Raw genomic sequence first — 12,692 nt, 5'->3', positions numbered from 1 at the left:
GGGGCTGTGGGATCAGAAGCAGCTAGAAAATCCGACAGACGCCGTGTCTAAGCTCAGTGTACACTGCCTTTCTGCCCCACTGCCACAGTCCTCAGGCTCTTGCTTGTGAGTCCGTGCTGACATGAGTATAGTGCTATCTGTCCCCACAGTCACAAAGAAGGACAGGCCTGAGAAGCTGATCCACAAAACAGACAGAACAATCTGAGTCCCTATTCTGGGTCAGTGTCCAGCCTGGGGGGGTCTCAGATCCTCCCAGAGCCAGGGTCCCTTGGTCTGATGCCATGTTCACACAGTACAAACCCTGTCCTCCCCCACATTGTGAACATCCACACTTCCTCCTCCAAGCAACCAGGAGCAATAAGGTCAGCACAGACAGAGACTGACTAATGCTTGGGAAGTACCAAGAGGTGGACTCTCCTCAAGTGTCCAGCTACAAAGCCTCCTCACTGGAAAGTGGAGGCTTGCCCAAGCTAAAGAGCTGCAGCTGGTTCAAGGTCACTGAGAATTAAGCTCAAGGGCTTGTGAGTCAAAAAAAAGTCAGACACTGCCTGACAGACCTGCCTCCCTGCTGACTCCCAAGCCTTCTGGCTGCTCTGGCTGGGCCTACCTGTCAATGTCGGTGTCTTTCCCCTGCCTCCACATTGCCCAGCCTCTCATCTGTCTGACTGTCCCCAACATCTTAGGTCATCTAATGGCCGCCAGCCTGCACCCCCATCATGACTTCTCCCCGGTCTTTGATGCCCCTGCCCACTGCCTCTTAGCACATTCTTGAGGTGGTAATAGGTGCCTAGGGAAGTCACTGTTCTCCCAAACCTGCTGTTTCTCTTGCCCTTCGTCTCCCAGGAGGCTAAGAAAGTCCAGCACCCCTCCAGCTTCTCTCTGTCTCCCCTTCCCCAGCCCAGCTATCCTGGGTCCCTCTTTCTTGCCAGCCTCAGTTCTTCCTCCGCTTGCCTCACCCGGGCCCCACTGGCACCACCTTCTGCACGGATAGCTGCTTCTTTTAAGGGCTCCTTGTCCTTATTTGTTTCCATGGGTCCCAGTGAGGGAAGATCAGGGCTGTGCTACCATCACGAGCCTGGACCCCACCAGAACTAGGTCTAACTGGGCCTGGAGGTCCGGGCCTATAACCCCAGCATGGTGGAGGCCAAGCAGGAGGACCAGAGCCCTCATCTGTCACCTTGCTGCGCAGTTTCTAGCACCAACAGACTGCCTATATGGTTGTTTCCTGGACAAAGCACTGGGTTCCAGACCCCCGGAGACCACTGAGTGAAATCCAGGCGTGTCCTGAAGTTTTCTGACATCTCCACAGGCCACCACAGAATGACTGACTTCTGGAGACCAGTTGAGCCCACACCTTCACAACCAGGCTCTGCTGGGGGGTTTGTTCTTATTGTTGATTCATGTTTTGGTTCTCTCTCTCTCTCTCTTTTTTTTTTTTTGGTTTGTTTCTTTGAGACAGGCTTTTTCTGTGTAGCCCAGGCTGTCCTCAAACTCAGAGATCCACCTGCCTCTGCCTTAAGAGTGCTGGGATCAAAGGCCACCACTGCTTGGCTTGTTTTTTTTTTAATTACATTCATTTATTGCATGTGGGTAGGCACTTGCATCACAGCGTGCTTGTGACATCAAAGGACAAGCTGAGGAGATGGATCCAGATGCAGAAGCAGCAATGGCCAGTTGATATGAGGATTCCACGGCTCTACTCATGACTAGACAAGTTCCCTTGGTGTTGGCATCCTGAGCCCTTGAGTGCCAACAGCTTATGAATGGAGTTCTACCTGGGGGCTGATAGCTCTGGGCCCAGAGAACTGGAGGCTCAGGACTGTAGGTGTCAGAAGCCAGGGACTTACAGGTCAGACTAAGCTCTAGCCCTTCAAAGTTGGGGGCTTACGGTAGGCTCCTGGCTCAAGACTTACAACTCTAGGTGCTCAGGTTAGAGGCGTATTGCCCTGGGCTTTGAAAGCTGGTAACTGCAGCCGGAGTTACAGCTCCAGAACTCACTGTAGGTGCCAGGAACCCTCGGCTCTTAGCCATCGGTGGCTCTCTGAACATGTCCAGCACCCAGGACTTCCAGTCTTGGCTCGGGGCTCTGCCCCACCCTCCTCCCGCAGCAGTGCCCCCCATCTCAGCTCCCCAGTTTCTGGCCCCAGCTGCTTTCGAGAGCTCAGCTACTTTCTTGCTGCTGCCGCTCCCCCGCTCTTGGCGAAAGCCCCAACTTTCACCTGTTCTTAGTGTCACCAACCCAGTCCTCAGTACTCAGGACAACAGCCACAAGTGGGGCTGGCATGGAGGTGCACACCTGTAATCCCGGCACAGGGTGGAGGCAGGAGGATTAGGAGTTCAAGGCCATTGCTGGCTACACATCAAAGTCTGTACATAAACACAGACTGCTGGGAGGAGGCCTTTCTGGCCTGATGCTGCAATACCCACATTGGGTCACAGGAAAGAAGCTTCCTGGACTGAAAACAAAGTGAGACCATACCTCACGTCTTGTATAAAGATTGACCTGAAAACAAAGTCTTTGCTTATATAAAAGTAGCTGGAAGGTGGGCATGGAATGTTTTACAAAGTTTCTACCATCCATGGTCTTGGTTGTGCACAGCTCAGGGTTCCACCAATCACAAGCCTCACATCTGCACCGCTCATCAGCTTTCTGATTATTAGTCACTAGAGAGGGACATCCCCTCCAACCCTCCAACCCTAACTGAGAATAGCTCACCAGAGTCACGTAGGGTTCACAGAGGCTCGTCCCAGCAGAGCCCATTTCTAGCTCTTTCTCGCAAGCTGTCTGGAGAGGTTGTGACTAGGGCAGAGCCTCCTGAGGCAGGGTTTCCTTATGTCTCTGTGAACTGTTCAAAGCGGCTGGGCTGCCGTGGTGGTGACCGAGCTGCTGACTGATTGACAGGGGAAGGGTGGACCAGCTATCTAACACATATGTGGCCAGAATACTTGCTCAACAGCTTCACTTACTCAGAGGAAACATATTAAGGATGCTTACTATAAGATCCATCCTGGAATGAGCTTGCTCAGTAGTGCTTCACAGTACCTAATCTCTAGCCAAACACTCTTAGGAGAGCTGGGTCCCTCTGATCGGCCTCAAAGCTGATATTCTGAGAACAGTTCTCCTAGGGTAAGCTCAGGACCACAAGGGCTGCTGAACTGCCAGGGATAACTATAAAATGTGGCCAAATGACTTCACTAAAAAACAAAACAAAAAACAAACAAACAAACAAAACAAAACTTCATTAGCTCCAAACACCTGTTTGTCTCAGGGTGCTGTGTGCCAAAAATGCCAGAAGGAAACCTTTCCAATGGACAGTCAATACAATAAGCCCTTGGTTGATAGACCTCCACAACTGAGACATAGGGATGCTATTTGGGCCCTAAACCACTGCTTAGGGAAGTTCTGCCCTAATTGAAACCGTATCACGCCATGATAAGATGACAACCAGTTCAAATAAGAAGGATGATATCTAGAAATAAACGCCGAGAGGCAGACATAGCTGGGTGTGGTGGTGCACTCCTGTAAACCCAGCAGTAAGGAGGCTGAGGCAGGAAAACTGCTGTGAGTTCCAGGACAGCCTGAGCCACACAGTGAGACACTGTCTCAAAGTTAAATAAGTAAATAATAACAAATAAAATAAACTGGGAATGAAGACATAATGAAGTCATCCCAAAATGATTTTACAGTCGGGCAATGGTGGCACACGCCTTTAACCCCAGCACTCAGGAGGCAGAGGCAGATGGATCTCTGTGAGTTCGAGGTCAGCCTGGTCTACAGAGTGAGTTCCAGGACAGCCAGGGGTACACAGAGAAACCCTGTCTCAAAAAGTCAAAATAATAATAATAATAATTTTATTTAAAATAAATGTCTAAAAAGACATAAAATCACAATTATTATATCAAGAAAGTTGTTTTTATTTTTTTTTTAAATATTCAAAGGAGGTAGAAGGAATAGTTGAGCCTAAGAACTGAGGTTAGCCTGGAACAAATAGAAAGATCTTGTCAAAAGAAGGAAGGAGGGGAGGAGAGAGACACCGAGCTGAGGGAAGATGAGGTGGTGGGGTGGTGCAGTGACTTTGGGGTGGGGCGGTGCAGTGACTTTGGGGGCTCTTCAGAAAGTTAAGTCTGAGGGCTGGCGAGTCGGCTCAGCAGGTAAAGGTGCTTGTCCCCAAGTCTGACAACCCCAGTTCAGTCTCCACACGGTGAAGGAGAAAACTGACTCCTTTGCCTTCATGGGTGTGCACACAGAGAGAAAGACACAAAATAAATAAATGTAAAAAAAAAAAAATCTAGTTAAATACTGTTAAAACTGTTAACTGTTGTACTTAAAAACAGCCAAGAAATTGCTGTTATATGCACATACCAAGAGAATTTGAGAACAAAAAATAGATAAAATAAATGTGACAATTTCTTGATTCATGAATATGGTCTATCTATTTATACCTTCTAGGATTTCTTTTGTCATGGATTTATGGTTTTCAACACGTGCAAATACTGTTAAATTTATACCTAAGCACTTCACTTTTAGGTGGTCAGAAGGCTACACTGGAAACCTAACACTGGGCCTCTCAAATGCAAGATAAACATCCTAGCACTGAGCGTATCTCCCCAGCTCTATAAACAGTATTTTTTATTTCACATTTTTCTAATTATTCATTGCTAATTTAGGGAAACACAGTTAATTATTGTACATTTACCTTGTATTCTGGACTTCTCCTTACCATGGTGTTTGCCCCCTTATTTGTAAAACGAAGAATTTGGGTACACATACTGCAATACGGCAGTATTATATAAACTCAACAAATGGAAGTGGTTAAAAGTCAAAGCTCCCTAAACCGACCTGTAGAGTCAGCACAATTCCAATAAAAATTCCAGTTTTCAACAGAAATCAACAAGCTGATTCTAAAATGCTTGCAGATAAGTGAATGAACCAAAATGATTATGAAAAGGAATAAAATGGAAGAGCCCCTATGTGGACAGGCACTTTAAACTGGAGACAGTCAACAGGCACACAAAGACAGTTCAATGGTACAGGGGCAGTTAGACCTTCAACCACAGGAAAAAAAACAAACAACCTTGACCATACCTCACATGTTGTATAAGAATTAACTCAAAATGAGCAAATCTAAATAAAACACCTCAAACAGTAAAGGCTTTTAGAAGAAAACTTGGGGGAATCTTTGTGAACTTAACTAGACAAAAGATTTCTTAGGAAACCAAAAAGAACCCATAAGAAAGACGTGACAAATGACATTTCACCAAAATTAAGAACTCCTGCTCTTTGGAAAATGCCAAGAGTAAACCACAAGATCCGAGAAGACGTCTGAAAACCACACGTTTGGTATCTATTTGAAGATTTTAAGACCCAATGGTAGGAAACAAACATCCTGGTTAACAATGCAAAGATGTGGAAACTTCACCAATGACACACAGAAATACATGGGAAACCCCTCAGCAAATGCAAACACAAACTGTGAGCTACCAAAGCCTCTCAAGACGGCTAGCTCAAAATACCAACAGCTCACAAGAAGACAGTCTCACTATGTAGCCCAGGTTAGCCTGGAAATTATTATGTAGACCAGGCTGGCCTCAAACTTCAAAGTGTGGACAGTAAAGTTGTATACCACCACGCCTGGCAAGGAGAAATTTTGAGCATCACAGGTTGGAATAACAACATGTTACTGCCATTTCAGAATTCTGCATGACAGTTTCTTACAAAGTTAAACATATACTTATCATACAGTCCATTAATCCTAACCCTAGGCATTTAGATAAACATATGATACATTTACATAAAAATCTGTGGGTATATGCCAGTGAAACGGCTCAGTGTTAAAGGTGCTTGGCATTGAGCCTGATGACCCTAAGGTCCCAGGACCCACAAGGTGGAAGAAGAAGGGCAACTCCGGACTTCCACATTGCCATGGTGTGCATGTGCACATGCACACATACACACACAAAATAAAATAACACGTGCAATAATTTCTAACCTGTGGGTAAACCTTTACTTGTTGTTGCCTGTAACTGGAAATAGCTCAAAGGTCCTTGATCTGGAGGATGGGGCATCCACATGACAGAGCAGTAGTCAGGGATGGAAAGGAACAGCTAAGGCAGAACAGAAATGCAGGACGCTGTATGAAGGATGTTACTTAGGGAGGGCAGGGCAGTTGAGGTAGGATCTCACATGGTCCTGGATGGCCTCAAACTTTTCATGCAGTTTAGTGTAGCCTAGAACTTGCTGCAATCCTCCTGCTTCTGCCTCCCTAGTGCTTAGATTGCCAGCATGCACTACTACCATGCTGGATGAAAGAAAGTTTTTAAAAATGTATATACTTGGTGTATGTGTGTGTGTGTATGCCTGTGCATTAAAGTACATGTTTGTGTGAACAAATGGAGGTCAGAGGCCAACAGTGTCTCCTGTTGTCACTATCCACCTTAACTTGCAGAACAGTTTCTGGGCCTACAGCTCAGATTTGTAGACTGGTTGGCCAGTGCGGTCCAGGGAGCCATCTGTCTCCTCCATCCACTCACTCCTAGCTAGGGTTACAGACAAGTGTGATAAGACCTGCCATTTTCACCTGGGTGCTGGGATCCGAACTCAGGTCCTCACGCTTACACATCAGGTACTTTACCATCTGAGGCATCTCCCCAGCCCCAGAAATCACATTTTAAAAGCCGGGTGAGGTGGTGCACACCTTTAATCCCAGCACTCGGGAGGCAGAGGCAGAGAGGTCTCTGAGTTCGAGGCCAGCCTGGTCTACAGAGTGAGTTCCAGGACAGGCAGAGCTACACAGAGAAACCCTGTGACACGGAGACACCCTGTGACGTGGCATGCTGGAAGAAACAGAACTAAAGGGGACGGAAGAAGTTCAGTGATTGTCAGGGGCTGAGGGCAGGAGCAAACTGTCCACAGGGAACAGCAGGAAAGAATCTGGAGTTGGTTTCAGCTTGGGGTGTCTGGTTTTTTGTTTGTTTGTTTGTTTTTGTTTCTGTTTTTTTTTTTTTTTTTTTTTTTTTTTTAAGCAGCCTAGCTGTCCTGAAACTCACTTTGCAGACCAGGATGGCTTTGAACTCAAAGAGATCGGACTGCTGGACTTTGTTTTTGTTTGTCTACCTGTCTGTTTATTAAAACAGATCTTCCAAGAGAACCTGCATCTGATTCCCAGCACCCACCTGGTGGCTCATAACCACCTGTAATCCAGCTCCAGAGGACCTGACACCCTCTTTAGGATCCCACAGGCAGCTATATACTCAGGACACACAAATAAAAATAAATCTTAAAAAAAGAGTTAAAGGATGCTGGAGAGATGGCTCAGAGGTTAAGGAACACTAATTGTTCTTCCAGAGGACCCAGGTTCAATTCCCAACACCCACATGGCAGCTCATAACTGCCTGAAACTCCAGTTTCTGGGGATCCAATACCTTCACACAAACATACATGCAGGCAAAACACCAATGCACACAAAATAAAACTAAATTGTTTTTTAAAAATTAAAAACCACAGCCCTGGTCAGCAAGATGGCTCAGTGAATAGGGTACTTGCAGTCAATTCTGTCCTGGGTTTGATCCCTGGGACTCACATGGTGAAAGGAGGGGCTGATTCCTGAAAGCCTTCTTACCTCCACATGCTCTGTGGTACACTTCCACCCCAAACAAGTAATGAGTGTCATTTTAAAAATTAAGCCAGAGCCCTGAAATAGATAGATAGACAGACAGACAGATAGAGAATAGCTCTATAGATTCGGAAGACAGTTCAGCTAGCAAAGCCTGGCTAGGCAAGCATGAGGACCTGGATTCATCCCCACTAAAAAGCTGGCACGGTATCATAAGACCCACAAGAATCGCAGCTGGCACAAGGTCTGGATTTTCCCCATAATTCTAATTACTGAGTCTATTCTCTTTCTTTTTAGTTATTTGTGCAACATGAACTGGGTGTCAGCACCTAAATCACACATTGAGGACAGACATAAGAGCAAGACACCTTTATATATATATTCCCCACGAAGAAACTTCCGAAACTAGTTGGGCAAGACCAACACACATAAGCGCAATCCAATGAGTATGTCCGAAAGTGTGCTTGCAGGGAAGTAGCAGAAAGCTGCTGTCTGTCACAACAGTGTAACTAGTCCTATGTTGTTGATTTTGTGACAGAGTCTCACTCTGTAGCCCAGGCTGGCCTGGAACTTGCAGAGATCTGCCTGCCTCTGCCTCCCAAGTGCTGGAATTAAAGCCATATGCCACCATGCTTGCTTGGCACAGACCCATGTTTTATTCAGCTTTCAGCTGTGAAACTCCCATAGTTCCTAGGAAGCTCTAAATGTCCGTAGAATAAGTCGCCAAGTCAACCCATATCCTCTTTTCTTATACCTGCAGCTGTGGGCTATCCAATGACGCTCAACTCTGAAGGGACCAGGAGGGCACTGGGGCTGGTACTGCACATGTGCAAGGCTCCGGCTTAGAGTGGAGCAGAATATAGGGGAGGCAAGGGTTCAAAACTACATTTATTCACCTCCAAAATGACATCATTCATTCAGCAAATGTGGGTCTCCCCTAACCAAAAGAAACAGAAACAAGCAAGACCATTTTTTACTTATCATGAAAAATGCTGTGCTGGCTAGTCTCTGTCAACCTGACACAAACTGCTGCAGCCATCAGAGAGGAGAGGTCGCAATTAGGACAACGTCTCTGTACAGTGGGGCTGCTGGCAAGCCTGGAGGGCATTTTCTTAATTACTGATTGAAGTGGAGAGCCCAGCCCACTGTGGGTGGGCCACCCCTGGGCTGGTGGTCCTGGGCTCTGTAAGAAAGGAGTAAGCAGCACCCCTCTATGGCCTCTGCATCAGCTCCTGCCTCCAAGTTCCTGCTTGTCCTGACTTCCTTCAATGATGATGTGACAGTTGTAAGCCAAATAAACACTTTGCTCCCCAAGTTGATTTTAGTCATGGTGTTTGATCTCAGCACCAGCAACCCTGAGACAGTGATTACGGGATGCTAATTCAGATCAAGAGGACCAGGCTATGAAGGCGTCACTTTAATTGGTGTGTAGTGGTTTTTCAAAGGCAGCTTTAGTTATAGATGTAGCTCGGAGGGTAGAGAGGTTCTAGGGTTCAATCCCCAGCACTGTCTAAAATGAGACAGCGGCAGCACACTCCAGGGGTGAAGCCAGAGACCAGTACTTAGCTGGTCCTCAGCCAGCCCCAGACTCACCTGTGCTACATTAGACCGTCCTCAGGACAGCAAACAAGAAAAAAAGCATCTTTATTTCATTCTTAATTTTTGGAAGAAAAAAGTCGAAAAGAAAGCCCACCAAAAATTAGGAGGTAGCATTAAGATAGGATTCAAGATGTATTTTCCTAAAGCACATGCCTAACTCAATTGTCACAGAAATAGAAGCCTGTTCACACATTCACATTTTTTTGGTAAAATTGGGTTTATTTTTGTACACCGCAGTTTCACTTTGTTTCAAGAGAAAATTTGACCATATTGCACACTGATTTTTTTTTTTTTTTTTTAATCTTGACGCTTACTTCTAAAAGAGGCAAGACAAGGGTTATGGTGACAGCTACATAATCCAGGGTCTTGGCAAAAGGATGCAAAACCTGACATCTCTGCTGGGCATGGTGGTGCAAGCCTGCAATTCCAGCATTTTGCAGACTGAGGCAGGAGGATTACCATGAATTCAAAGCTAGCTTGCTCTGGGTAGCAAGTACCAGGCTAGCCAGGGATACAAAGTGAGACTTTGTCTCAAATAAACAAAAAATAAGCTGCCTAGGATGACTCACACCTATAATCTCAGCATTTGTGAAGCTGAGGCAGGAGGATTAAGATAAATTCAAAGCCAGTCTAGGCTACATAGTACCTTCTGGGTCAGCAGCCTGGACTATAGAGACCCCGTCTTATGGGGGCAGTCTATAATATGTATTTTCTTTTTCTTTTTTTCCTTTTTTAAATTTTTTTTTATTTTTCAAGACAAGGTTTCTCTGTGTAGTTTTTGGTGCCTGTCCTGGATCTCGCTCTGCAGACCAGGCTGGCCTTGAACTCACATAGATACACCTGGCTCTGCCTCCTGAGTGTTGGGATCAAAAGTGTGCGCCACCGCCCGGCTGTATTTTATTTTTCAATTGTAGCATTCAAATATAACACCTGGAAGGAGTGAGACATGACATTCCACCCCACACCTCTAACCCTTGAAAAGGGGTACTAAGAGGAAACTATGTATATAGAAAGCAAAGAAGTTGTTTTTCTTAAGTTGCAAGGAAATGGACACCAGGTTTTAAAAAGAAATTAATTAACAATGATTTCAGCAAATCATTTAACTGCTCCAAGCCTCATTTTCTTTCCCATGGGCAAAAATGAAGATGTTGACATTAGCAAATCCCTATGGATCCTCCCAGCCTTAAGCAGAAAACAGTTCAAGTAACCTTCCCAGCATGGGTGTTAGTGTGAGCATTAAAAAAAAAAAAAAAAAGAGTCCATTTTAGGTTTTGTTTTTATAACAATTTCTTCTGGTATATTAGGAAATGTTGTACACGGCTAGATTCCACCAGAAGGGAATATACCCTCCATATACCACTCAAAAGAATAAGAGGAGAGCAGTCGCTTAGCTCAACAGTTACACTGCATTTGATGGGGGAGGGGGGCAAGCTATCTTAGGAGAGGCTCACTGAAAGGGGAAACTGTAAATTTCCACCTCTCCTACAGGGAAAAGGCACTTTCGTTTTCCCTCACTCTAAAAGCAAGTAGCGAAAGCCACAGCAACCCCCACCCGTTTTCATTATAAAGACGTGTCAAAATATTGAAGAGGCATTATATTTCTACCTAGGTCATCCATCTTATTTAAGAACGCCTTCTTAAATAACCACAACCCATCCTCACGTCGACGCTCACCATCCAATATAAAAATAAATTAAAAAAAATAGAATTTAAAATGTCTGCTGTGCCTTTCACGCAAACCCATAAACAATCATATCTTCCCCGCAGCGACGCCCGGGGCCGAGTCCCGCCAGCAGCGAGACTGCAGACTGCGGCGCTGGCGGGGCCACTCCTCCCGACACTCAAGCGCTCCCCTTCTCCCTCGGGATTTCGAAGGCTCGGGACCCCGCTAAGACCCCGCCCTGGAAATCCAGCCCCGGGAAGGGAGGCGGGGAGATCGCCGCGACCCCGGCCCAGCGAGAGCAGCGCCGCAGGAAAACCCGCGTCCCCTCCCCAGCTGGCAGGGTAGCCCGGGCGGCGCGCGCCCAGCCGCTCCCAGGTGGGTCTCTGCAGCCGGGGACAGCGCCCTGATCCCGGGAGACCGAGGGAGGGAGGAGGACGCAGGCCAGGCTTCGTTCGTCACGATTCACGAGGGAGGGTGGGAAAGAGGGAGGGACTGGAGACAGGAAAAAAAGCAGCGGAATCAGGAGCTCTGGAAATGCAGAAGGAAATGCAAGGAAGGGAGACGGGTGAAAAGGAATGAGAGTAGGGAGAGTTGGGGTGCAGCAGGGTGATGCTGCAGCGGAGGCTAATGGGCTGGAGGGTATAAAGGCGCCGTGGGGGAGGGAGAGACGCCGTCTGGGGTGAAGAGGGAGAGAGGAGACGGGATGGGATGAAGGAGAGATGGCGTGATGGAGATGAAAAGGACAACGGGAGGTTTATGAAGGCGAGGTGTGAAGAGGAGACGGGATGGAGGAATAGAGACTGAGGAGGCGTCTAGGGTGAGGAGGGTCGGGGAGAAGCGTGAGTCCGGGAAGCTTGCTGGCCGCAGGAAGCCCGAGGGGCTTCTCTCCCGGGAGGGCGGCGCCTGGATAACGGGTCCCACGGGCCAGGGGCCAGGAACTACGGGGCAGCACCCCAATGCCACTTACTCTCTCCGACCACCGCCTTAAGGCCAATGGGGGCCATGGCGTTGTGCGAGTCTCCGGGCTCCGACGCTCCTCCCGCGACACCGTCACCTCCCCCGGGCCGCGCGCCCCGCTGTCTGCAGCCCGTCGCCCCGCAGCCGCACTCGGGACCGACTGACGCGCGGACTGGGCGCGGGGGCGCGACTCGGGCCAGAGCGAGGCTGCCTAGCGGCCGGCGCGCGCGGGAGGGGCGGGGAGGCAGGGGCGGGGCCTCGCGCCAGCCGTCATCGTCACCCGCCCGCTTCCGCCAATCGCAGCACGGCCCTGGCGTGAAGCCCCGCCCTCCGGGATGCGGATGGGCTCGGGGCGTCCTCCCCTCGCGCCCGGCCTCAGGGTCCTAAAGTCCCCTTCATCAGATCTGCACTGGCAGTCCAGGCCATGGGAATCCCAAAAAACAGGCTGTGATGCTCTTTCTGCTTTCTGGGAGCCTTCCATTTTCCCCTGCTAACAGAAAGAACTCCGAGGGCAGATTCTTATTAGCTGTACCCATTCCCGGCCACAGCGTACGCTCACAGTACATCAAAACTATCCCTGTGTCTATTTACCCATCATTGACAGAGCACTAATCTCTGTGCCATGCACCTTTCAGGCATCATTTTTCTAAATTCGCGCAATAATGGAGCATAATGGAAATAATAATGGAAATCTTCGTTTTCGGGTGCAAAAACAAGCACCTGAGACGCTTGCTGCTGTGCCATTATCTATCATCCACTAATAAATATTGTTTTCCCATTACAATGTGTAAGGTGATATTCCGTACATTGAGCCTTCACTTCTGTCCAAGACATGGTACAAATACAGTAGTTTCCAAGAT

At 47.7% G+C, this 12,692-nt stretch overlaps 1 protein-coding gene across 2 annotated transcripts in view; it reads right to left on the bottom strand.

Annotated features, from left to right (window-relative positions):
• Window positions 1-12,077, bottom strand: part of Stxbp1 (syntaxin binding protein 1) — a 68,159-nt gene extending 56,082 nt beyond the window's left edge. The window contains exon 1 of one of the 2 annotated variants that reach the window (XM_036184806.1): window positions 11,843-12,077. In XM_036184806.1, coding sequence (XP_036040699.1) covers window positions 11,843-11,879 — 37 coding nt within the window. In that variant the 5' untranslated portion in view covers window positions 11,880-12,077. The remainder of the gene's footprint in view (window positions 1-11,842) is intronic. The other variant, XM_036184807.1, reaches the window with a different exon arrangement.
• Window positions 12,078-12,692: the final 615 nt, after the last annotated feature.

The sequence above is a fragment of the Onychomys torridus genome, chromosome 4, assembly GCF_903995425.1.
Source record: "Onychomys torridus chromosome 4, mOncTor1.1, whole genome shotgun sequence".
NCBI classification, from domain to species: domain Eukaryota; kingdom Metazoa; phylum Chordata; class Mammalia; order Rodentia; family Cricetidae; genus Onychomys; species Onychomys torridus.
This window is presented reverse-complemented; position numbering and strand designations above follow the sequence as displayed.